Consider the following 26,487-nt stretch of genomic DNA (forward strand, 5'->3'; position numbering starts at 1 on the left):
ACATGCATGTAGACAGTCTCATGCAACTCCTAGACATGACATTTTGGACTGATATCCAAGTCTTGCAAACATCATGCTTGGACAGTTAGCATAAATTAGGCACTGCTGATCAGAAAACTTCACACTTGTTGAAGGAATGACCTCCACATCATCTCAAACGTTCTATCAAGTATTCTGATACTTCTGTAGCCTTTATTCTGAAACAATCTCACTTGTAGGTGTCACAGTTACTGGCAGGCTCTGTACTGAGGCTGCAGTAAATTAAAGCAAGATGCTTAAATTAATCTCCACCCACTTCTCTTCAGGTAGCATACAGAAGGCACACTTCAGATAGTAAATTCAAAGTCATATCTTGAGCCCTTCCAAAGTTGCGTTCCCTGGTGTGAGCAAGGTACTGAATGCCACATGCCAATACACTATATGCCAACACAGCTGGCTCCGTATTTCAATAGGCATATATACTGCTCTTCAGTCACTGCCTTCCTGTGCATGACTATCAGAAAAAGGACAAGGAATGTGACATTAAAATGCAATACTTTTTGCTAAAGCAAAAAACTTGCTGTTAGATGAAGTGTTGTAAATTATACTACTACTGAAACCCTTCTGTCTCCATGATTAGCCCACACACCAGGTTTTACAGCCTCCTCTCACACACACTGAATCCCATCCAACATTACACCTTCAACCTATATAAGACTAATTCCATAACCTACCATATTACTGACAACAGTAACATCACAAAATCATAATGGGCAAGACCCAAAGTCTCTCAAATACCTTCTCTGACAGCAACCTACAATAAATTCTTAAGAGAAAAAAGTGCAAGAACAAGAGCAAATAGCATCAGGGCTCCCAGGATACTTTCTCAGACTTTTAAGCCAGAGTCTGTATTAGTTTATTACCAGTCAGTGCTTCTATGTAAATCTGTTGAATTATTTTTTTTTGGGGGGGTTTTTTTTTTGTTTTTTTTTTAAGACACATTTATATATTTTTGCCTCCCAAATGAGAGGGGGCACAGTTTACTTGTGACTTGTGCAAAAGTCAATTTATGGCTATAAAAATGTCAGCCTCAATTCAGTTGGATGTTTTCTTGTGCTACCGAAGTGCCCAACCACATTCTATTCAGTTTTTCATGATACTCATGATTTTATACATGATATATGTACTCATCAAGTCATCCCTCCTCCAAGATAAGTCAGACTTCGTGGAAGCTTTCTGAATACCTCTAATAATCCTTACTAGACTTTACCATATCTTTTAGCTACAATGTCACCAAAACTGCATAAAGTGTTCAAGATTCGGGAGCATGACCAATTTATACAGGGGCAAAACTGTGCATTTTTTAACCTTTCTTCCTAATATTTAACACTGTTTCTTTTTTTTTTTTTTTATTACTATACATAGAACTGAAATGACCTTTGCCAACTACTTAATAATCAATAGAGTGAAGGGTATCCTCAAAGTACAGGTGGGGTCTGTTTTTCTCTAGTCATGCACATGAACATGTGTGTGGAACAAACACTCATGCATTCCCTGAAGGCAAAGTTCCCAACTCTTCTCATATTGCCTTTACAGTTCAGTCGAACTGGTCTCTGCTTTACTATGGAAAACAGCAAGGACAAAGATCATTCCCAGTAGCCACTCCCAATTCCAGGAAAAAAAGCAAACAAAAGTGCTTGTCAATGCAAATTTAATTAATTCTTTCTCTCCTTTTAAATGAGTTCAAGCTTGAATTATTTCTGGAAATACAAATCAGAAAAAGAGAAAATAATAATAATAATAATAATATTACGGAGATGTTCTATAAAGCATACCTCCTTTCAGAACAACAAAATCTGTATTAATGAGCTTTGGTGAAGGAAAAAAGGTTGTCTGTCAACTATCCCAAAATATTCTTTCACTGATCAAAATGAAGAAGTCTTTGACAAGTAATATAAGTATACAAAAAATTAAACTCTGTAATAGCACTTGCGTTCCACTTGTTAATTAACCTTTTTTAAAAAAATAATTTTTACATGTTGCATTAAAAATGTTTTATTTCATAACAACCTCTTTTCATAAGTTTTTGTTGTGACAAAAGTACTTTTTTCCCTTGGTAAGTGCTTAAGTTTCCTATCTAAATATCCTTCACCATGTCATTTAACATGCAAGTAGAAGAAGTGATATTTATCACTGACTCAAATAAACAAGTTAAAATTGTCATATGCTCTTTTATATTACCAGATTTCATTGTGTATTTGTCTAAACAAATATTAAAAGATTGACATGAAAATGGAAGGAACATTCAAGCATATTCAATTTAAAGAAGAGGCACAGACTACAGTAAAGAAGCATACGTAGTCCAGGACAAAATCCCCATTCGCCAACACACCTTTCATAGTGTTCCTGCTGTGTTACAGTTGAATATAGTTGCCCAGTTGTTTTAATCCTTCTGTTAACTTTCATTTTTACTCCTAACATAGACTTGATCAATCTCTAAATCAGAAAGTTTCTAAAGCTTTGATTCTCAAAGCTTTGCAGATGTACCTGACAGTAAGAACCAAGGAGGTATTCAATATGTAAAGACCTATACTGACCAGAACATAAGACTAGAGAAAAAAGCTAAATATAATCAAAGCCATTGAACTATGAAATTACTCATTGGAAATGGATCAAGGTGTTTCAAAAGTACTAAGAAAGCACATAGATTAGCCTTATCAGCAGTGCATTTTTGCTATTACTTCCTCTTCCATCTCGTGCCTTGGCCTACAAAACTGTAAAAACCCAACGGGAAGCAAAGCCTGCCCTAAGTTATAAGATCGCCTGCCATGCCGTGCCGTTCTTTCACGCAACCTCTCTGGGAATACCTGAAACCAGGGCTTCTAACCTTTGCTCACATTACGTACTGCAGTGCACATTTCTGAAACGGACACGTTTTACTGGATGCTTTTTCTGCTTCATTGTACCCTGCAAACCTCCTCATGTCCCTTCAACCCTGCTGTCTACCTAGAATCCTATTAATTACAGCCCCTGATTCCATTTCTCCTCTCCTGCAACAGCAAAACACAAAGACGTGGAGCCTCTAGCAGAAAACCAGCATAAAAGTAAACTTTTACCCTTCATTATACATTTATCAATCCAGCTAATAGCAGCTCTAAAAGGTCACAAGGACAACATCTGTCTATCCCTGCCACAATTTCAGTTCACTTCACTGCATTTCTATGTATTACTCTAAATAGAACATGTTTACTTAAAAAGAGTAAAGATTTGTTTTTCTAACTGGCCAAGTCAATTGGGGTTTCAGTAATATTCCTACAGATCAGATGTCAGCTGGGTTGCAAAAGCATTCAGAAAAATTAGTGAACAATTTAATGGATGCATAAGGCAGAACAGAATTTACTTCCCTCATCAGTTTTCTTTCTGTGCAGCTCTTTTAAAGTTATTTAATGAAGCAGATATGCCTAAACATACACAACAGACGTTTCCACTTAGCTACTCTTTAAAGTGTCATTTAATAGGTGTATGTTAGTTTATGTTGAAGAATTAATATCATATGCATTCAGTAAAATATGATCGCTTTCTAACAATTTTTGATTCATCCAACGCATTCACAGAAATAGGGAGTCACAGCCTAGAGCCCAACCTAGGAGGACTCAAAAGCATGCTGATTTCCTTAAGGATATCAAAAAGCCACACATGAAATTTCATTATCTTGTTTTCCAAAAAAGCAGAACATGGCTTGGTCTTACTATTATTAGATACATTTTATTGAGTAAGATAATCATATTTGGGTGCACAGCCCTTTTAAAAGAATGTAATTATAAATCTTGCTTCAACCTTGCATGCGTTATTAGGCCTTACTATAAAAGAAACAAGTGCAGCACTGCTAGTTCAATAGTTGTCATAACAACTGGTGAGCTACATCTTCTCAAGTTGAGATCGTTTATTTGCAGTTCACCTACATAAAGTATCTACAAAACAAACTTACTTTCATTTTGCTTTCAGTTTCCACTACTGCAATTGTCTAGACACACCTTCAGTCTGTCTACATGACTGAAATATGGCTACCTTTTGAGAGGACAAATGTAGATGTTCCAGAATGGCATGTACAACTGGTAGTGCTCACACACCTGAGGTATTATGGACCAGAATAACTATCATACACATCTGCCATCATTTCTTGTTTCTTTCCATTATATCCCACAGCTAGACCCCCCAAACAGTTACTCAAATATAAAGGTCAGTTCTATTAATTAAAAACACTGCAGAAAACATTGTTTAAATTGTATCTGGCTGCTGAAAAAATCTAGCATCTAAAAATGCAAAGTATCACTCATATCAGATTTTCTAGAATTATGGAAACATGAGCCCATTAAAACACTAAATGATAGATTAAAATGTTAATCATGTACCAAACCAAAATCTTCTCAGGTACAGATATTCAAAGTTCTTGTGAAAACCAGCTATTACTGAAAGAATAACACCTTGTTTTTCAAGTTTAAGGCAAATGAATCTATATTGCAGAATCATCAAAACTGTTTTGTGTTCTAGAAACAACACTGCAAATCTATATATTCCAAGATGAAAACATGCCAGAAGCTTGTCCATACAAAAGTTTTTCCAGAGTAACAGGCTGGGGGTGGGGGAAAATCATATTAACTGTTATGTGTCTGACCATTTTTGCAAACCAGATGACTAACTTAGATGAACAGAAAATAGGTTAAGAAAGGTCCATATGGACACATCTATACCCTAAAACCCTTTTCTCTATTGACATTCCTCCCACTGGCATCTCGTACAGTACTGCTTCACAAACAACCTGTCCATTTACCTACTTACTTTCCACTTCTCTAAGGTCACACTAACCAAATCTTACCTCCTTCAAAATCTCTGGAACAAATATATGCACCCACACAACCACATACCTTGGAAAGCCTTAACAGCCTAGTCTTGTGAATACATACTGAGATCTAGAATGCAGTGGGTAACGAGATGATTTTTTTCTTTCTTAACAGTGATCAAAGATAGAAGGGCATACAAGAGTAACATAACCAAATCCCAGAGAAAAGTGACTTCTATGACTGGGATGTAGGAAAGATTCTTCATCAAATAAGAAAACACCATCAACAAAAATGTCACCTTTAGCAATGCTATTGATTGATTGATGCCTGCCCTTCCAGCCCCAGCTGATCCAAGTTTCTGCCAGCAAGGCTAATACCACATCACTACTGGGTCAACACTATCAGGTGCATTGAGGAGACCACAGAACCCAAAGCCAGCAAGCTTGTCTCTGGAAGCAAGCTGTATTTAACACAAAAGCCCAAAGCACATTTTGGAAAAGGTGGCATCTGGGGAACCTGTACAGAAGCCTGTGTAAGGTGATAAGGCTCTGAACCTCAGCCAGCAAGCGTGATACATTGCAACTGAACTGTTCCAGTGGGTTTTGATGAGTTTTGATGAGTTTTACTTTGAGTACCAAGATAGGACCATTTTAAACATGTAAAATCTAAAAGACTCAACTCCTTATAAGCACAGAATGGGGACAGCACAAACTTTCTAGGTATTATGCCTACCAACAATTATTCTGGGATGTTTTATACTCTACAGCCACTGGCAATACTGCCAACCCTTATGCCTCTCTCCTGTGCCACTTAAGATTCCACTTCCCTCCAATGTCCCTTTAACAGTCTTTAGTACTGCTTATGTTAAGAGAACTGCAGTATTTACCTTAAGTATTAAAACCTGCTCACTGCTCTGCCCTACTGCAGGGAGTAAGGTTCCAGGGATTGTATACACCTCTGTTAAACAAGTGTTATCTATTGACACTACTGATACAAAACAAAAAAACATATTTTAAGTAGTATTAGGCTTTAAATGTGAACAACATTCTGAACTTTCAACCAGCTTTAGCATTTTATTAAATAAGGTATTTTAAATCTTGAGAAGACATTCTGCTAATTTTAATCAAATCCAAAGGTCTTTTTAGCTCTTGAAGGGAACCAAAAATCAAACATCTATTTTATAGTGCACTTTGATCTACAGACCTTTTGAAAGTATCTGAAGTCAAGATAAGGCTCTGTTCTGCCCTGAACCTTACAAAGCACAACACCTTGTCATGGCTGCCTTTAAAGGTAACACTATCCTCCCGCAAACCTCACGACAGAATGAGTGAAATAGCAATGAAGAGCCTATCTGTATGGTCTGCCCAAAGCCTTAATGAACAAAGTCACTTCTACTGCTCAGTAGCATACCCCAGGATAATGATGCCCATCACAAGGAAAGAATTGCAAATATGTAATTACTGGCTTTATCCCTGCTGCATACTAAATACCTCCTGCCTACCCGTCTTCCAGAGATGTAGACAGAGCCTAAGAAGTGAAGTAGTTCTCCAGTGCCTTAAAAAAGAAAAAAAAAAAAAAGGGATGGGTGTTTCCCACTAAGGGTATTTTATAACCCAGTATTTTACCAGGGTTACTATCACTACTATAGCACATTTACATTTAAATTTATTCTGTCTGGAGCTGAGAAAAACATATTTCCTTTGGAAAAGAGCATCAAATGCAACCAGACTATTTATCAAATATTTGTGTCAAGGCAAGAGAGACTATAAATCAAGTGCAGGGAAGTACAGATCTGCATTCCAGATGAAGGATAAGACAGTAGAAGGCATGTCACTTGCAATGAGGAAAAAGAATTGAGAGACAACAAAATAAAAAGGGAAGGACATTTAGAAATAAGAGACCACTCTCCTAAACGATATTATAGTAATTCTTCCCCTTAATACCATTATCCCAGCCCTACGAGACCAGTGCTACAAACTGGGAAGGGCAGTACATTCCAGTTACAGGTACTTCCCACCCAAGACAACAAGCCAAGACTGGGGGACTAATCCTAACCTCTCTGCCCCTCCCTCCACTTGGATTATTTCCAAACCATTTTACCTCAAGAGCAGGAAAATATGAAGAAACTCCACATTTATTTGTCTGTGACTAGGACATGACAAAGACATGTTCACTCAGCACTTTTCAGCATATGTGCACCACCTGCATTACAGTTTGTAAAGTTTACAGTCTGCTATGTTTTTCATTCCACTACCTTAAAATTTTCAGCACTTTAATTAAGAAAGTATTATCAAACATCAATGCAGAAAAGTCACTGAAGATAATTCAGTTTAAAACAAGTCTTATACATACAAAATAAACTGCACAAATAATAAATATTCCATTTGTTTGGTCTTGGCTTCAGAAAAAAAAAAAAAGTAAAAAAAGAGGAACAAGTGATCCCTAATCCTGTGATCTCATGATCTGCTGCAGCTGGCAGATATATCCTCTTTGGTGCTCACAGTGTTTTGCTGGAGCTCTCTATGATCTAGTCTGTGAAACTCAGAGATAAAATAAAGCAAGGAGTTATGGACAAGTTGTTGTCCAGCTAGTTTGAGCTTCATCTTTAGATCTGGCAGGGAATTACCGTGCTGTTATTCTGCAGGTACACTGTGCAGGCCAAGAGTTAAACAATGTCATTCTTCTACCCTAGTGTCCCACAATAAACTAGGGAATACTAGCAAAACAACTGGGGGGGGGGGGGGGGGGATATATCTTCAGAGGTTGCATAGTTCGCCCCCTTCTGAGATTTAAAAGACTTTAGCTCTATCCTCTCCCATCAGATGTCTCTGAAAATAAACTAAGCAACACCCAGCTCCACCAATTTGTACAGTGATCTTCAGGCTGCAGAGCTGCAGGGGTCCAAAAATTAATCCCAAGATGTCTCAAAAAGTATCAGAAAAATGAGTTTATTATCAGCAGGCTGGAATTCATTATGCAGCTATTCATACCTCCACTGGAGTATTTTTTTGGGAGCTGTAAATCAAGAGAGATTAGCATACCAGCACTCTCCAGCATATCTCTACAATCTGTTTTGGTTATTCTTATGGCTTGAAAGCCTGTCCCCACACCTAATGCCTAACGTAAATATATTCTGCTGCAATTTCAACCCCTAACTACTTGTTTTATTCATGATGGATATGGCAAGCTGACTAACATCTCTTTGCAGACACCTTTTAAGACACCTTTTCTCCAGATCAGTACTTCAGTGTTCCCTCACTGAAAGGCAACCTTAGCAGGTGGCAGGGGTGTGGATTTTTTTTTTGTTGGTTGGTTGGTTTTTTTGGGGGGGTGGGGTGGGGAAGGTGGCAGTGCAGCGCAGAAGTCCCATAGACCACCCTGTACCCCAGCACTGTTTGGCAGCAGAAAAAGGATGTAATAACACATTCTGGGATCAAATATAGTCATGCTTTTAAACAAACACCCCCCCCCCCCCTCTCCAATTTTACTGTTGAAGCTACAAGCTTTTAAGTTCAAAGCACTGATGATGAAAAAACTGATGTGACCCACCCACCAAGCATGACAGCTTGCAGGCAGTGACAGGATGTCAGAGCTGGCTCCCAGTTTTACCTGCAGGTAACTCTTTTAAGCTGCTTTACAGATCACCTGCTGATGTCTGATGAAACACAAGTTGTATAAAACCATTCCAGAGCTAAACAATCCAATTTTTTTTCCCAATCCTCACTCAGGGGTTCTCTCTTTTACAGACCTTGCTATCTTCTTTACAGATCTTGTTAGCCAGCCATAACTTTCCCAAAGTATGATAGTATCACAAACTGAACACGATAACTTTTAGTTGAAGACCTACCACTCCTCAGCAGAATGGAAAACCCGCTTCATTACCTTATTTTCAGTGCTCTTTTATATGTTCCAGTATGACAAGTGAATTTTCATGACAGTGATGCTGCTGACTCATGATAATTTAGGATCCACTACAAACCCTACTCTCCCACAGAAGTGCTGCCTAGCCAGCTGTTACTTGTCTACATAAGGTAATATTCCTAAACACAGTAATTTGAACCCATCTACACCAAAATGGCTGAAATCAATGCTATCGATTTCAGACCATTTCTTGTATTTGTCAAGATAACATCATCTGTGTGTTCAGTAGGAATATTATTTCAATGTAGAGACGTGAAAACACCAAACAGTACGTGACCCAGGACAAACTCCAAGATGTGAACACTCTTCCCTTGAACATACCCAAATCCTGCCATTTTTTAGATGTTGTGAGAGGAAGCGCTCCTCAACACTTCAGTATTCTGGAACTTTTCCCAGCCCCACAGGCTCTCAGTTCCCTGAGTACTGTAGGATACATTCCATAAGGCCCAGCCAACCTGAAGGCATTAAAGTCATCATTAACCTGTTTCTCTACTGTAACTAGAATTCAAAGTAGAGGAAAGACAGTTTTCCCAAACTAACAGTCAAGATCATAACACAATCAACATTTTCAGGGTGACACAGTTCCCTTGCTGAATTTTTTAAGATTAGCATCAAAGGTCTTTTCAGACCACCTCACGTGAATCCTGATTAATCCCTTGATGAAGGATGATGCATTGGAATACAATGGCAAAACACTCCTTTCTGCTGAAAGGCTGGAGACCCCTTGTAATCTTTACCACACACAGTCACCAACAACTTTGTGAATACCAATAATTTCTGTGCCCAGAATAATACCATATACCTCCACAGCAGACTTGGCCCTTTATTTACAAGTTAATTGTTGTTCACAAACTGAAGATGACAAAATTCCAAGACAGTGACGATCACTGCCACATGCTCCATATATTGCAACTACACTATGAGGGTCACACAGATACCCAGGAAAGCAGTCCCCACCACACTAAACCTCTATCCCCACTGCCAGTCATTCTTGGCCATACCACTATCCACCCCAACACTTACTATCTACCTGAACCTAAAACAGATGCTGAAAATAAAACTGCTCCAAGGGAAATTAATTTAAATTAATTTCTTCCTGTAGTGGAAAAAGAGGATTCCTAAAACCAGGCACATGCATTTAGACAACATTATATACACACGCACCCCCCTTTGCTTATTGAGACCCACCAACATCACGTCATGAAGCTATGATGCTCCTTCCAGGGAGGAGGATAAGACTATGAAAACACTGAACTGGAAGTGATCACAAGATTCAAGGATGAAAAAAAAAAAAAAAAAAAGAAAAAAGACAGTGGCATTTTTGCTAGAATGACTGTAAATCCTAGAACTTCAGTAGCTCCTGGTGAACCCTCTAGTGTACAAACAGTCCATGAGGCACAAGGCCATACACTGCAAAATATTTGTTTCTGAGAATCATTTATTGCAGAAAACCTCAGTTATGTTTGGATGCACTGGTTCAAAGGATTTTTGTTAAGCCAGACCTTGGAAGTGCAACTATTTCAGATTAGCCATTTTATGGAACTGCATGCACCAACGGTTTGCAAAGTCTTTTTGCTGTTTAATTACAGAAAGTTCTAAGAAGCATAAGTGTTAAAATTCTTCTGACACTTTTGAAGGCCAGCTAGAGAAGGCAGGAACTGAAATAGTTAAGCATACTTTAATCAAGAAATTCCAGTTTGGAATGATAGAGCCTGATGGTTAATATGTATGATTAATTTAACCAATATGCTTCCCTTCCCACTTACTGCCAGGCTAATGGCCTTGACCAACCTAGAATTTTTAGGTCAGCACAATGTTTGTGTGTACATGTATGGGGCAGTGGATTCTTAGCCACTATCAATCTCTACCTAAATCCACTCCCAAAAATGTAAATTTATATTCTGACCATACAGTAACTCATTAAAGTTTGGCACATTTTCACAGGAACATATTAACTTACAGAACACAAGTTAAACAACATCCTGGCATTCATGAAGTATTCTAAGCAGGACCATGTTTCTGCCAACTTCACTGCTTTTCATCAAATCTGACAAGTAAAGAGAACATACACTTCAATTACTCTTACTGAAACAAAAGCCACATACGATTTAGTTGGTATCCTGGTCACTACGTAAGTGACAGTAAAACATCTACTTACATTGCTGTGTTAGCAGAACAAAATCTAAACCACTCCTGCCTCTACAAATAAATTAACATGAAACTTAAAAATCCCAAACAAACTTCCTGGTATACACACTACCTCGCCAACTGCAAAATTCATTAACTATGACCTTTCCCTGTATAAGTTATAGCAACAGTCATCCCATGGTCCTGTTTTTACAAAGCCATAAGAAAAAGCTGTATCCATGAAAGAGCAGCCAGCGCTTTACTGAAGAGAGGTGCTTTATGTTTTAGCTCTACTGAATATAGTCAGCCCTTTTCCAATCTGTTCATACAGACAAATGAATAAAGCACGCCCTGAAGTACACTTCAAAACTAAATCAATTCAGCAGCTACACAACTAACTTCAAACATCTTGTAACACTGAAATTAAATTCAAAAAGCAACTTTAACTCTTGAGCCAATAGTTTTTATTCACTTAGTAAAGACAAGAACTACATCATCTGACACCCCACACTCCGGAAGAAATTCACAGATCCAGCCACAGTATTTTGATGTATTAAAAAAAGTATCCCACAGTTCTTAAAATATTTTTTAAATTTCATGAAAATTATAGTGAAGATTATTTTTCTGTAGTGACTTAATTTTCTAATTTAAAACAGGAATTTCAAGAGGCAGTAGCACCACCTACAAAGTAGTCACATCTGTGAGACACAGTGACCATACCCTGCAAAATGTTCTAAGTAGAGTATTTTCCTAACAATTCAGAAAGTGTGCACTTCCACTTGATTTGTTATATATCACATCTGCATTCTGCTTCTCTTATTTCTGAGGCATCCGCAGAAAAAACAGGACTTAGTTTTTTTTTTTTTAAATGCCATCTGTTCCCTGCACATTTTCACTTTAAGTCCTAGTATGATATCTGCAATGGAAACTTCTGTGTCATATAGGATTAAGACTATAAACCAGATGAATATAAAATGCAGAGGCAGCACCTCCCTACAAATAGCTGTAAAAAAAAAAAAAAGGGAAGAAAAAAAGAGGGAAGTATCACCTGAAGCTTTTCTATTCTAAATACAAAACTTCAGGAAGTTCTTCTTCAGGTAGTTTTCTCTAGAAATGATCAGAGAGAATGTGAGAGGAAAAACTGCTCTTCTTAAACCTGGTGATTTTATTTCTTCCTACCACTGCTCTACACCTGTTTCCTTCCTGAGTCAGGGACTGGAAGTTTGAAATACCAGTCTCCAAATGGATGAGCATAGGGAACGTTTCACTGAAATACCAGCCATATTCATTCATGAAGTAACATTTGCATTAGCTTTTTTCATAACCACCTAACATTTTCACAGAAGCAATGTCACCTCTCCAGTAAACTCAGCTTTGTTGGCTCTTCAATTATCTCAGCTGTTTTCTCATCTCCATACCCCCCTTTGCTGTCTCCATACTTTGCTCAGTCACTCGCAATGTTTCAGAGTATTATCAACATTACTAACACTTGTGTCACTCAGACCTCGGGGGCGGGGAAAGGAAGGCTGACTTACCTGGTCACGTTAATATAAAAAGGTTTTTAGGCAGCGCTCTTAAACGATTCTGCCATTACGTACAAGGATTTAAATAGCGACTGTTCCTCCAAAGCTGTTTTAAAAACTCGTAACTTGTGCAGACACCCACTAACCGCTCTAAAATTGTTCCAAAACAGCTCATTACTAAACTTAATTGAATTCAAGGTCTTAAACGCATCTTCGAAATGCTACGTGCGAACACGGCTCTTCTGATCAAGCCCAGCCGCAGCCGTTTAAGTGAAACCACGCAAGAGCTTAGGCCAAGAAGGCACAAAGCACACCGGACACAGAGAAATAACTTTCACGACGGAAAAAGCCACCTCACGCTCACGCCAGACGCTGTTTTTCCTGTGAACAGATAACGAGCGGCACCTGACGAGTTTCCCAGCCTCCGTTTGCCCCGGCCCCGCTCAGGTCGGCCGAGAGGGGCTGGCGACGCTCGGGCTCGGCTGCCCGCAGCACACGTGTCACTGCTCGGCGCCGACCGCCCCCTCCCGCCGGGGGCTGCCGGAAAGAGCGGCCGTAAATCCCGCAGCGGCGAAGGGAAACGGCCCGAGCCAGCGCGGCTCACCCAGTTTCGTTTCCAGCTCGCAATCAAAACAGACGGCAGCGGAGTCGCCCCTGCCGCGGGCGCTCCGCCCGCCCCGCCGCCGCGCAGGAAGCCCCACACCCGGCCCGGCCTCCCCGGGGACTTCACCCCGCCGCCCCGGCGGAACGCGGCGTTCCGGCCTGTCCTCCTCCCCCCCCCGCCCCCGCCCGATGACAGGACAAGGCTAAACTCCGGGCGAGAGCCAGGACGGCCGCGGCAGCGCCAAGCGCTGGGAATTTTCCGGCTAAGCAGGAAACAATAAACGAGGAGCCTCGGCCCCGACCGCCCTTCCCCGGCACGGCCCGGCCCGGCCCGGCCCCGCAGGGAGCCCCTCGCTGCCGCCCTCGGGAGCGGGCTCTTCGCGGGCCCGCCGCGGCTGAGGGAGGGGGGTGGGCGCTCGGCGGGGCCGAGGGCGGAGGGAGCCCCCCCCCCAACCCCCGGCGCCCGCACCGCCCGCCGCCGCCGCCGCCAGCGGGGTCCCGGCCTGGCGGGAGGCCGATCCCGGGCCGCCCCGAGGCCGCAGCGCCGGCGGGGGGGGGTGGGGTGCGGCGGGCCGGGTCCCGGGGCGGCGGACGACAGGGCCGCGCGGGGAAGCGCGGCGGGGCGCCGGGAGGAGGGGTGTGGGAGCCGCACTCACCGGCCAGGCCCCTCTCGCTGCCTCCTGCGGCCCCAGAACCATAACAAAGCTCTGCCCAAAATGGCTGCCCGGCCCTGCCCGGCCGGGGGCCGGAGGGGGCGGGGCCTGCGAGAGCGCGGGGCGGGGCCGAAGAGGCGGAAGGGACACGCCTCCCGCCCGGCTCCCCCGGCGGCCACGCGGAGCGCTCCCCCACCCCCGCCCCGGACCTCGGCGAGGGGCGCGCGCGCGCGCCCCCCGCCCCACCAATCAGAGCGGTAGCACGCACCGCCCTCGTCGCCTGTCGGGAGCTACCGGAGACTACGCGTCCCAGAAGGCCGTACGCCCTCCCGCCGCCGCCGATCGGCCGGGCGCGGCGCCGCGGGGCACGCTGGGATTTGTAGTCCGCCCTCAGCCCGCCGCTCCTCTCCGGGTGAGCGAGGCTTGCCCGCTGCGGAGACCCCGGAACCTGGAAAGAAGGAGTGGCAAACACCCCCCCCCCCCCCCCGCCGCGGATAGCGGAGGCCCTTGTCGCCCCTCTGGCAGCCCGACCGCGGCCCTCGGGCTGGGAGCGAGCGAGGCTACAGTGGCGGGAGGGGAAGGAGCGCGCCTTTTCGGCTCTGCCGTCCCCGGTCTCGAGCACGCCGGGGACCGGGACCCCCGGCTCTGGTGGGCGCCACGCGACACCCGGGCGCTTCCCGAGCCCGGCGGAACAAAAGACGGGCCGCGGCTGTTCCCGCCCGGAGTGGCACCGCTGAGCGCCGGGCCCCGCCGGAGCGCTTCCCGGGGCACCGGAAGCTGCCTCAGCGAGGAGGCTCGGGGCCGTGCCAGCCGGGGAGGCCGCGGACCGGAGCGGCAGGAGCCGGTGGGTACCGCCGCGGTCGGGGCCTAGCGGCGGGCACAGCCCACCCCCGGCCGGCTGCAGCGCCCCGCGCGTTCCCCGCTCGGCAGCGCGGCCCCTCCGTGCCTTTCGGGGTGGCCGCCTCGGCCCCGTGGCACCCGCATCCCCTCCGGACGTACGGCTTCTCCTCTCCCCTTTCCCTCCGGGCCGGGCCTTTGGGCGCTCGGAGCCGCCCCCCTTCCCCGGAGCAGCAGGACCGTGAACCGGGGAGTCAAGTCCACCGGCCAGCAGCTTGCCTTTGCCGGTTAGTTTTGTCCCCCCGGCAGGTTGCTTACCGGCAGCTTGGGGTGCGGTGAGGTTTCCGCTCCTTTATGGTTAAAGATTGTTATTGCCGCACGTGAGGAACTGCTCGTTTATCAGCTGCGTGCAGCCATTTATCCCACGAAAAGGAGATGGGAAGGGAAGCCCCAAGAAAAGGACGTTCAGGGAAGCCATCACCTGATACTCAGTTCTTTAACTTAGAAATTGCTCCTGTAACAGTCATTGCAACTTTAGAACTTAAGTTCATAGAGCTACCTGAAAGAAAATATCCTGTGGTGGGTAAATAAGGATCGAGTACGTGTAATATTTACCTTTAAGTATACACCTGTAAGAGTCCCACATCTGATAAACAAGTCTAGACTGTGACTTAGCTTTGGACATAAGACAAACTCAGCAATTCATCAGTTTCAGACCTCCTCCTGAATTTTTCTGTTTTAGGGCCTTGATAAAACAAAGATGTTTCCTCACATACAACGATGCTGCTTCCACACACCTTTCAAAGTAAGTTTCTGAAGCCTTTTTTGCTGTCTGTTTTTCTTTAAAGTAGCAAAAGGTGAGTGGAGCACTGAAAAAAAAAAAAAGGTGACTTACAAGTTGGAGCAGCCACATGTTTATCACTCAGCTTTTCTGAGAAAATTCCTAGGTTCTACAGCAGCTTTTAGCCAAAGCTAAGATATTTCTTTTATAAAATCAAATTTTATTGTTTAAAGGTCTTTTTTCCTCTCTCTTTTTGGTAGAGTAGTGAGGGGATAGTAGCTGGTTTCTGGGGTGACCTTGTCCTACTTCTGTAATCATTTTATATTCTACTCTGAAAAGGACTTCTCTATCTTAACTTAAAAATGCCTGAAGAGTGCACGTGTGGGTGGAAGGATAGGTGGATATACAAACCTTTTGTAGTGAGTAAGGTTTGCTTACTCACTATGAAGAGCCTAGTTGCTCTTCATCAGCTAGCTTGTGAAAGCTGTATCAGGTTAATTAGTTAAGTTAAAAACCACCTGCAAACTGAGAAGAGGGGCAGCTGTGATGTGACCTGACTTGGAAAACTACTTGGTACAATATTTCATAGGTAGTTTAGGTAACTGTAGATCTGTAAACCTACATTGTAAGGTGTTCAGAACAAGTTTTATACTTGCAGCTCCAGAAGTTGACCGTTCCCAGACTACTACTGTATGGAAAGAATAAGACAACTTGGTCTTCTCTCAGCCTCCAGCTGCAGAGAAACGTGTGTCCTCTCTCAAGATCTCCAAGCCTCAACCCAGCATCAGTATATGCGACTAAGCTCCAGGCTTTTCATACGTCTCCCCCCTTCTTCAAGAAGAAAACCCCCAAAGAATCTGAGACCAAAGACTTGGGCGTCTTGCAACGAAGTATGAAATCACTGAAGGATTCTCCCAAGCCAGCCCTCCACTTAAGCCTTGCAGGGCTAATTCCATTTGTTTCTGTTCCACTGTTAATGGCCATCCAAGGGACCTACTACCCAGAGCTGGCATTTGCTCAGATTACGTATGGTGCCGTAACAGTCTCTTTCCTAGGAGGAAAGAGGTGGGGGTTTGCTCTCCCGGAAAACAGCCCAGCCAAGCCAGACTGGCTGAACCTGGCTAACAGTACAGTTCCTCCTCTACTTGCCTGGCAAGCCTTACTTTTTAAAGATACCACACGTGGTGCAATAATGCTAATAATGGCCTTGGGGATAGCACTACATTATGACCTTTCCCTTCTTCCTACTTATCCTAGGTGGTTTAAAGTACTGAGGGTAGTGGGAACAGTGGTGATGGTATTATCACTGTTAGCTACTGCAGCATTGAAGACTATTTCAGAGGAGCACCCTAGTAACAGAAGAAATAAATGGCAAAACACAAAACAATAAATCAATAGGAAAAAGCTATTTATCTGCCAATAAGGTATTTGTATTGAGTTTCAGGGGAAGTAAAGACTTATTTATGCTTAGAAGTTGTAGGATGGCAGGGATCAAGAAGCTTATTCTCAAAGCGAACAACTTCGCTAGTTTAGGAGGGAAGGATTGTAAATAGCAGTGACTTCCAAGGCAGGCATGAGTCTGTCCTTATCTGTAGAACAAAGCATCACTCTTGAAGGAGATGTTACTGTCATATGAATTTAAAATGGAGAATCTAATGACACGCGTATGAACTGCTCTATGCTGAATTATTAAAGTATCTGGTTTAACTATAACGTGTGATAATGTTCTGTGGTCGGGAGAACAACTGTGCAGTCACGAACAGTAATAAGGTGAAAGCAGTTCTTCTAGTTTAGCGTTTAAAGAAGCAGCAGAGAGTTATGCAAAAGTACATACGTGTTCAATTCCTACGTTGTGGAACAAAACTCTTCTCTGTCTTACTTCAGCTGAGGTGCTGAAATGCTATGTGATGAAGTGCTAGTCAGGTAAGAAAGGACAGGCAAGGTTTGTTTGCTGTGGCAAGCCAAGGTCAGCACTCCCTTAAAATATGTCAGCCAGCTGCTGTGATGGAGTGGGGAAAGCTAGAAGGGGAAGCTTTGCATCTTTGACAAGGGCCCACAAGAGACAGAAGGTTAACTTCCTACTCAGGCTTACTTAAATGAAAAAGGATACCTGGGCCATCTGTTCCTAGGTTTTGTTTGGACTTAGGGCTGCCTAGCCAAGGAAGCTGCATGCAACATAGCCATAAAGATCTGTCATACTCCTAAATTAAAGTACTATTAACTGATGATATGACACAAGGACTCGATTGCTGGGACTAAGGGATCAGATAATGAGATTGAAAGTAGTTTGTCTTTTTTTCCTCCTCAAAGTTCATTTTATTTGAGCACCTGGAGCAGGTCCAAATGGATTTGTAGCCTGCAAACCATCCACAATAGGCCAGTCATTGAAAATACTGCAGAAGCCTATGCTCTTTGTACTTAAGTCTTCCTAACACATAATTTAGGGGAAGAATATACAACCTAAGTCACGTGGTTTTTCTTTTCTAGCCTCAGCTACCTCAAGAAACCTATGAAATTGTATGTGGGCATATTTACTGTAGGCTTTTTACCTTAAGTATTCTTTAAGTACAGTATAAGATGCAAGAAGAAAGCTGAAAAGTGACATCCACACACAGTCTTGGGACCAATTTAGATAATCCTGGTAGTTCTCTTGAAGCACTATTCTCCACTGTTGTTCTATACAGAATAAAGCACACGCTGTCACTTAAAATTTGTTATCTGTTCATTCTGCAAAGAACAGACATTTAAGAAGCCTGTCTATCCTGAAGATGGAGTCATCTTACATGGTATTGCTGAAACAGCAGCTATGTACATGGGCCTCTAACTTTTGTCACCTGTTAACCTTTACACATTAACAGTATCATACCTCTGAAACAGCAATATATTTCAGTGCTCTCTGAATATAAAGGAAGTAAAATTGAGTTTGTGAATGAAAACAGTTCTTTTATTCTTTCTTACTTAGACATGGTGTTTTTTAAGGTGGGTCCAGAGAAGAGTACTGCCTTTCCCCGAGTCAAGCCAAAGAGGTGCTGAGTATCAGAGACCATAATCAAATGACTTCAAAGTTTCATTCAAACATGATAGAATCAGCTACAAAAACTGGAGAAGGTAACTTCATATAACAGCAAACTCCCTCAAGCTCCACTAAACCAGAAAGTTTACGTGTAGGAATCAGAAGTGAATGTGTAGTTCCCAAACTAATAAAATAGAGCTAACGTAATGTTTCTCAAATGGTTCACAAGGGATCCTGCAATGTAAAGAAGAAAGCCTAAGAAATACCTATCATTTGATCGCAGAGAGGGCTGCACAGAGCTGGCAAGGCAGCCAGACTTCCAAGAAGTCTGAGTGATTTTACACTGAGAAGAGAAATGCATGACTATTTTACCAGAGAAATGTGTTACTTGCACCTTTCAAATAGTCAACTTTTATAACCAATCTTCTCCTAGTGTCCTACTGGGAAATAGGATTTCCAGTTTAAAAAAAAAAAAAAAAGACGACCTATTATATGAAAGTGGCAGTAATACAACTCATTGTGATAGGAAAGCACCCTATTCAAGAGCATTCCACAGTCAGTTCTGAAAATGCATTTTATTATGAAAAACTGTTTAAAACAAGCTTAAACTTGGGGGGAGAAAAAAAAAGACAGAATAAACATTAGTTCACACACATAAGAAATCCTTTTGAAGTAAAAGCACACACAAGATCATAGAACAATCAGGGAAACAAATGCTCCATCATCTAGCATGTTTTAGCCTGGCAATCTCCCAACACTATGTTAGAATGTAAGACCAAGATTCTTAAGGTACCTGCAACACTCACCTTGGACAATTTTATTCATGTATTAATTTGTTAATTTTACACGGGGATATTGACCTAGACAGCATGAATGCTCCTTTGTCTACACAGTGCAGGCTTCCTGTTTTGTGACATTCCAGTTCTGGTTTTGTGTTCTAGAATAACACTGTCTATCAAAGTTCAAGCAGCCTTATTTCAGACTCCATCCAAATCATCCACAGCTGTGCAGAAAATGCAATCATACTGTGCAAAAAGCAACTTCAAGTACGTTAATTTAATGAATCTAGAAATAACTCCAAACTCCTAGTAGTATTGTTCTACTAAGTGCATCCAAGCTAAATACAAACTCCTTAAGACAAAACACACTAATAACCTCACTTTAATGCTGAATGCAGCAAATTCTATCACAAAACACTCTGTCCACTCAAATTTGGAAGAGGCAGGATACGAGACGTAGCAAGGATGAATGTGTGTACCTTGTAGAATAGCATGTATTCTAATGCCAAGTCTCAGCATGTGTCACAGGGTAAAACACATTTAACTAAGGAAAAGTTAAAAAAAAAGGGGCAAAAGGCTTTCCCTGTATTTTTTTTTTATACTAAGAGCAGTCCTAAACAGAACAGCTAATCTAATGAATAGCATTTCCATTTAAAATTCATCAGAGCTTACACAAAAATTAGCTCTACTGGCATCACTGATACCACTGAGAAGAAAAGCCTGTGCTGAAGTGGAATGACATTATTAGAACTGTGAAAACAACCTTCCAGAACAGGAAATTCTCAGCCACTCACTATCCAGGTTAGTGGAGTGACCAGAAAGTAAATATCCAATTCATATTTAATGCTCATCACATCCAGCAGCAGCAAAGAGGCTCAAATGCATCAAGGTCATAAGTAGAGGTACCAAGTCTTCCCGATCTGTTATCTTCTCTTCCTTGTTTTCCACCAGAAAAGGACAACTAATGCTAACCAAGTAGCCCATCTGCTCTTATCTACAGGTAACTCCTAGCTGTCTATAGTAACCTCCTTCCAGACTGTAAGGCCAGCTAAAGATGCTAGCTTTGGTGCACCTTAGAGAGTTAACAACCTGATTAATGTCTCTAATGTGCTGGAATGATTTCTACAGATTTTTACAGGGCAAACTCGCCATTTCAGTGAGCTTAATCCCGTCATAAGGGGCATTCCTACTCTTAACAGAATACTTCCCAAGACAGATGTTGGATAAGCCAATTTGAAGGGCAAGAGTTTTAATATTCCCTTTTGCTCAGGAAAAGCCCTCTGATCTAATTCTCCACTGTCTCTACTGAAGCTCCTGTGTTAGAAGAGGTTTCTGGCCAATGAAACTGGAAATCTGAGGACACGGATTTACTCATTCCTTGAATGAGTTTTCTTCTTTGGGTTTTACAGCACAGCCACACCTCCTTCGCAGCGGCTGGTGATCATGTTGGCAATTTCAGTCCAACTGTCCATATGAGGGTTATAAACTTCAACAGAGTCAGAGGTTACTGGAGCAGCAAAATCATGACTGGGAGCTCGGCCTCCCGAGGCATAAAGAAATCCATTCACAGCCACAACACAGACACCAGCTCTTGGTATCTTCATTGATGCAACTTCAACCCACTTTTCCTAATGAGAAGGTGAAAGAGTCAACAAGTAGTTTTAGGATAAGCCCAGATTCTGATAAAAGTAACTTTTAAAGCTTAAAGACTGAAACATATACAAAAACCACTACGTATACCCCTCACAGGCTCCAATATGGTATGTGTACGGTATCAAGAGGATTATCAAGACTGTAATGACAGCACTTTCACAAGTGGTTGAAATCACGCTAGTCACTGAAGAACAGATCACATAGTGTCTGTACACAACAACTCTCCCTTTCTTCAGTCACTGCAAGATGCAGTCTGTCTCCAAAATAGAGAATGGTATGCAGTTTTAGGTGGGAAATAAGGAAAACTGGATTCAGTTCCAAAAGCAAAACAGAACGGCACACTGGATTATGCTCTGCTTTTAACACTAGCTACTGTTCCAAAGAGCATCACAGAAACATAAGCAATAATAGTCAGGAATAATTTCTTATTTTATTCAAAAGCTTAAGTGTTCAAAGTGATTTTTCTAGCCATGCTGAAACACTACTACATTTTGATGCAGAAGAAAGATCCTCAACTTTTGCAACAAAGGGCAACTCTTACTTTTTCAGGGATTTTTTTTCTCTCGTCAGATTATTGACCATTCTATTGCAGAGGGGGAATCTATCCCCCCATCTTAACCCTAACCAATCTACAGTAGATCTATGCATCATCAGTATTGGTTAGCTTTCAGTTTCCCAAAAGCATGCATACAATCTTCATAAACACTCCACTAAATCAGACAGCAAGATTCTAGAGACTGGTCAGGACGGAGGAACCCTGAGGTCACTGAAACTTTGTTTCACTTGGTTTACCAGCCAGTAGTGAAAAGGAAATGGAATTTCCAACTTTTTAAAGAAAGGAAGCAAGCTGCCTCTATAGCATCTTACACAAAGTTGACACAGTCTACATTTATGAAAGAAAGGGACTGTACCATACCTCTTCAAAGGAGTATCTTTCTACAGTAGCAAGTGCATCCTGAGATTCATTCCAGCCTCCCACAGCATAGATACAATCATTGAGAGCAGCTACACCAAGATATGCTCTTCGGGTGCTCATTGGAGCGAGCTCAGACCAACGTTTAGATATTGGGTCGTAGACTTCAACAGAACACAGCTCTACTCCTTCATTGCTGATACCACCAACAACATAAATCAAACCTGTAGAAACATAGTTTTTCCTCTATTAGGTTTCATAATAGAAAGGTTTGAAAGAGAGAAAATGTTTGTCACGATACAAGTTTCAGCCTGACATTAAGATGGTTTAAGAATGCCAGATAAAAGTCCTCCATTTGTCTAGTAGTAGCATACATAAAGCTTTCAAATTAGTAACTTGCAGCTCAAGCACTAGAAACTCTGATGAAAGCACTAAATAAGCAAGTGCAGGGGAGAAAATTCAGAAGGCTGCAACTGCTGACAAGGCCTGGATCAAATCCTTAATAAGCACATTCATAGATCAAGTCTTTAGACATGTCTGTCTTAAAATAACCTGTGGCAACTCTTCAGATTGTCACAAAGACACACACAAACCCAAATATGGGAGGTAAATAAAAGCAGTATCAGGAAGGACAACAAACTGTTAAAGACTAGCTGGATAACCACACTGGCAGCCATGTAAAAACTGTTTTCATGAGAGAAAAGGCAGAAGACAGAGAGAATTTTATAGTCTTTGAGTTCTGTATAATTAAAGATACGGTACTAGAAGGACAAATAAGTGAGGCACAAGCTTGTGCAACTGACAGCACAGTACAAGACAAAGCTAAAAATTCATGACTGAAACATAAAGCTTCACAATCCAATGGCTCTTGGAACTGTTTATGGATACAAACTTAACAATATTCACCTTGCATTTCACAACACCCAAAGCAGTAACGGGGCACAGCCATGCTTCCCACCACATCCCAACTATTTTCTTCAGGATCAAATCTTTCAATTGTGTTGCCAATCTCTGCTCCAACCCAGCCTCCTGCAAATAACAGCAAACAATTTAATGGCATGAAGCTGACCTATGGTGCACTGTTCCAGGACAAATTCTGACACCAGCACGCAATCTACAATGGAAATAAGTTATAACTGAACAATAACTAATCCACAAAGATTTGGTATACCAATGCTCATGTACACAGCTGTTTTTCAAAACTGAAGTTTGCAAATTTGCAACACCAAGATGTAATATTTAAGATCAAATAAATTTACAAGTTCCATGAATTAACACCTTTAAAATTAACTTCACCTAGGAAAAAACCCAAAACTTACCCAAAGCATAGATAGCGCCATAGCACGTGCACACTCCCAGTCCACAACGGGGATGGTTCATGGAAGCCACAGTGGTCCACTGCTTAGTAACAGGATCATAACATTCAGTACAGTCAAAAATCATCGAGTCCTTCTCACCTGCATAATAAGAGCAAGAACAGAGACAGGGGAAACGCAATGTTTTGCACTGCAGATACAGAAGCATTCTTCAACTCCTTCCAGGACAGACAACATTTGTATACAAGATCTTTCTTTCAGCTAGCCAAATGGCCAAAGTAGCAAAAGCTTCATTTATACCTAGAACTGAATCATCACTAGGAACAGCTTTCATCAACAGTTCCCTGAAACATTACTGAAAACATCAGAGGGGTGAACAGCCAGTGCTACACACTTTTTACTCTGCAGCACAACTGACGGGGTTTTCAAGACCAAAGAATGTGTTCTGCGGTGACAAAAACAGTATACATAGGCATTTTTTAATGATGGGCTGGTAGAGCTACTCATCACGTCGTTGTAAAAACACACATAACAAGCCTTTCCAGGTAGGCAGACCACAAGTGGTCTGTCCCGTATTACTGCCTTTTATGTTATGGGCTTCTGCTAGACTACAAGTGAGAAAATAAATGCTATTAGTGGTGGTACACAAAGTCCACAGAATATCCAACATCTCTTAGTGTATCTGCACATGTCCACATGCTTATCTGTGAGTTGCTACACCATGAAGGAAGAGCAACTTAGTAAAAAATGACTAATATAGGAGCCTAAACAGGCATTCACAGAACAGTGATGGTAGAGAACCAAGGAACCCTAGTTCAATTGTTATTATATCTAAAAGTTGTGCTGTCTACTGTTGGATTCTTCAGAAACACTTGCAGGAAGAAAAATTTACAGAATCTCCATCCATAAGTATCCATGTAACAAAGAAAGCATGTTTCAGCAGTTACCTCCAATGGCATAGACCATTCCTCCCACCACAGCCACACCCAGCCCACTCCGAGCCTGGTGGAGAGAGGACACTGTGGTCCAGTAGTGGCTGAAGGTGTCAAATCGCTCCACGCAGCTGAGGGCTCTGCTGTCACTCCAGCGTCCTCCTTGCAGTCGGGTGTACCCCCCTAGAAAGTAAGTGGAAAGATCATGGCTGGGTAAGAGCTTTCTGCTCATCCCCATACTCCTGCATCCAAATCATCAAAAAAATTACAGGAACAGCCATTAGCCACTTTTAGTAGGAATCGGACTTTTCCAAGTAGCATTCTTTCTCCAGCACACAAGGAAGAATGGTCACCTTGAAGGTCACATAACTTGTGCCTGAGCTGACCACTTCACCACAACACTACAAATATTACCATTCGTGTTCTTAGTAAAACACAAACCAACCAAGAGCCTTTGCTATCTTAAGTCAGTGTTACTTCCCACAGGGTGAAACAAGAGCATTCCCTTCCAATAGAAAGCTGCAGCTTTGCTGAAAACTTGCAGTTTCAAGTATCCCATCACATGAACCAAAATATCCTGGACAGAGAAAACTTCAGCCTTCAGAAGAACAAGGAGTGTAGTGAATTTGTATACACCATTCCAGCAGTGAACCATGGGCAAATCCTCTGCTGATTTGCAGCTTTCCACCCAAGGCAAATAATTTCTAAAAGGCAAATCTAGGCTTTGAATGCCATGTCATAATGACAAGAAATGTGAATGCTGCCCCTCTGTGCAATTCTAAGCAGAAAGCAGCTAATGTGGTAACTCAGCCAAATGAAACATTTTTCTATTTTTATATGTTTTGGTTAAAAAATAAAATCCAGTATCTCCTTCAGTACCGTAATATGAGATGCTACTTCATCATTTGTTTTACAAGGTTCCAACAGCCACATTCTAACCTACTGCATAAAGGTACTTCCTGGCTTTCCTCCGGGGACGACCTTTAGAAGCTTGCAGAAAACTGCTGACCTTGTTCTCTTTGGGAGATTTACAGACTTCACAATATTCTTTCAACAGAGTTTGCAGGGCCACCCGAAGGCTGAAATCTCGAATACCTTGAGGAAATAAGCAGAAAAAAAAAGGCACAATGAAAAGTTACAGACAATAAGTAACTCAGCTGTAGAAAAGTTACTAGCTTCTCCTGAAATAGCAGACAAATCAAGACTGCCTACTTTTATAAGACTTTTTCAAGAGCATGTTTTTAAAGTAAGCTGCGCTTATTTGTTAAAAAATAGAACTTGTTTGCTATAGAGTAAATCTTTTTACTCATCATGCTCTTCATCTAAAAAAATCCATCAAAATCCTGTAACTCTGCACAACACATGGTTTGCTCAAATACAAGCATCTGATATTCTTTCTTTCCTTCTTTCACTTACTTTCTATGTATTTTAATAGCCTTTGTGCTGGTAGCAGAGGGAATCGCACAGGCTCCAGCACTTCTACGACGTATTTCTTTCTTTTCCCCACATCCTTCAAAATCCATTGCATTGCCGCTATGAAAACCTGGTACTCGTCCTCGATGCTGAGGTCCTCGCTTCGCAAGATCTTAATCAGCTGCTCTTTTGTCAGCGCCAGGAACTCCTCCCCGCTCTGCACCTCCAGGAAGTGTGCGTGGATGTAGCTCTCGGTGAACTCCATCAAGTCATGACAGGCGATCTGCTCGGAGAACTGGAAAAGGCCGATGCAGTTCAGCGGGTCGATCTGCCCCTTCAGGAACTCGCAGCAGAGCTCCACCACCTCGGTGAGCTGCAGCATGTCGGCGGCGACGATCAGCTCCTGAACGTTGTGCTCCCCGATGCTCACCACCCCTGCGGGCAGGCACACGACAGCGGGGCTCCGCTCGAGGCCGCGGCCGTCGGGCAACCGCCACCCCGGCCCGGCCGTCGGGCAATCGCCCCCGCCGCGCCCCCCCTCAGCCGTTACCTGTGTAGATGAAGTCGAGGAGCGTGTGGAAGGTGCCCGCCTCGACGCCCGCGATCCGCACCACATCCCGGCCGGACTCCCTCATGCCACCCGCGAAGAGCGCCGCGAAGTAGGGGCTGCTGGCCGCCAGCACCAGGCGGTGCACGGCGAACGCCTCCGGGCCCACCTCCAGCCGCACGTCGCAGAAGCTCTGCCCGACCCGCAGCCGGTTGATCTGGGCCAGGAGGAGGCGGGCGTGCCGGTCGGAGTAGGAGCTCCCGGCGCCCTTCGCCGCCGCGGCGCACGCCATAGCGCTCCCTGAGGTGGCGGCACCTCGGCCCCTCCCTCGTCCCCCACCGCCCCGAGGGGCAGCGCTGGCGCATGCGCACCGGCGCCCGCGGCGCCCCGCTCGGCTCGCCCGTGGCGCATGCGCGGGGCGGTGAGAGGGGGGTGTGCGGGCAGTTGGCGGGCCGGCGCGATCCCCCCGCTGAGGCGGGTGTGTGGCGACGGCGGGTTTCGTAAAAGAGGGGCTGCTGAGGGGTTCTGTGTGTTGAGCACCCTTCTCCCTCAGTGGGCGTAGGAGGTGGATCTGCCCTGGTTGTGGTACGTCTGTCTGATCCTTTGTCTATGTGCCTGCCTGGTCACTTGGCCCTGTGGAGCCTGTTCCCCCCCAC

General features: G+C 43.2%; 3 protein-coding genes across 5 annotated transcripts in view; 1 reads left to right on the top strand and 2 right to left on the bottom strand.

Annotated features, from left to right (window-relative positions):
• Positions 1 to 13,777, bottom strand: part of GPBP1L1 (GC-rich promoter binding protein 1 like 1) — a 35,505-nt gene extending 21,728 nt beyond the window's left edge. Inside the window, exons 1-2 of one of the 2 annotated variants that reach the window (XM_052802370.1) lie at positions 13,651 to 13,738; positions 6,322 to 6,374 (exon numbers count right to left, since the gene is read on the bottom strand). The gene's annotated coding sequence lies outside the window, so the exon portion shown is untranslated. Of the gene's footprint in view, positions 1 to 6,321; positions 6,375 to 13,650 lie in introns of both variants that reach the window. The other variant, XM_052802369.1, reaches the window with a different exon arrangement.
• A 389-nt stretch (positions 13,778 to 14,166) lies between these two features.
• TMEM69 (transmembrane protein 69) lies at positions 14,167 to 16,978 on the top strand. 2 transcript variants are annotated; one of them, XM_052802372.1, is made up of 3 exons: positions 14,167 to 14,771; positions 15,227 to 15,289; positions 15,924 to 16,978. In XM_052802372.1, exons 2-3 carry the CDS (start codon positions 15,245 to 15,247, stop codon positions 16,653 to 16,655), a joined length of 777 nt encoding a protein of 258 aa, XP_052658332.1. In that variant the 5' UTR covers positions 14,167 to 14,771; positions 15,227 to 15,244; the 3' UTR covers positions 16,656 to 16,978. The 2 variants fall into 2 exon arrangements, with proteins under 2 accessions (XP_052658332.1, XP_052658331.1); XM_052802371.1 differs by having other exon boundaries at positions 14,168 to 14,491.
• Positions 16,979 to 18,838: 1,860 nt separating this feature from the next.
• Positions 18,839 to 26,178, bottom strand: IPP (intracisternal A particle-promoted polypeptide). Its single transcript, XM_052802368.1, has 8 exons — positions 25,835 to 26,178; positions 25,288 to 25,719; positions 24,811 to 24,966; positions 23,887 to 24,054; positions 22,943 to 23,080; positions 22,530 to 22,652; positions 21,627 to 21,847; positions 18,839 to 20,685 (listed from the first exon to the last, which is right to left on the bottom strand). Exons 1-8 carry the CDS (start codon positions 26,121 to 26,123, stop codon positions 20,461 to 20,463), a joined length of 1,752 nt encoding a protein of 583 aa, XP_052658328.1. The 5' UTR covers positions 26,124 to 26,178; the 3' UTR covers positions 18,839 to 20,460.
• Between the last annotated feature and the right edge of the window lie 309 nt (positions 26,179 to 26,487).

This window comes from Harpia harpyja, chromosome 11 (assembly GCF_026419915.1).
Source record: "Harpia harpyja isolate bHarHar1 chromosome 11, bHarHar1 primary haplotype, whole genome shotgun sequence".
NCBI classification, from domain to species: Eukaryota; Metazoa; Chordata; class Aves; order Accipitriformes; family Accipitridae; genus Harpia; species Harpia harpyja.

What these genes read in the sequence shown, in the direction of transcription:
- TMEM69 (XM_052802372.1), top strand. Translation starts at nt 15,245, where the DNA reads ATGTTTCCTCACATACAACGATGCTGCTTCCACACACCTTTCAAA. An exon ending in GCTTCCACACACCTTTCAAA is followed by an intron (nt 15,290 to 15,923) that starts GTAAGTTTCTGA and finishes TTATACTTGCAG; the next exon opens with CTCCAGAAGTTGACCGTTCC.
- IPP (XM_052802368.1), bottom strand. Translation starts at nt 26,123, where the DNA reads ATGGCGTGCGCCGCGGCGGCGAAGGGCGCCGGGAGCTCCTACTCCGAC. An exon ending in GAAGTACCTTTATGCAGTAG is followed by an intron (nt 24,055 to 24,810) that starts GTTAGAATGTGG and finishes CTTACTTTCTAG; the next exon opens with GGGGGTACACCCGACTGCAA. An exon ending in TGGGTGTTGTGAAATGCAAG is followed by an intron (nt 21,848 to 22,529) that starts GTGAATATTGTT and finishes ATGTTTCTACAG; the next exon opens with GTTTGATTTATGTTGTTGGT.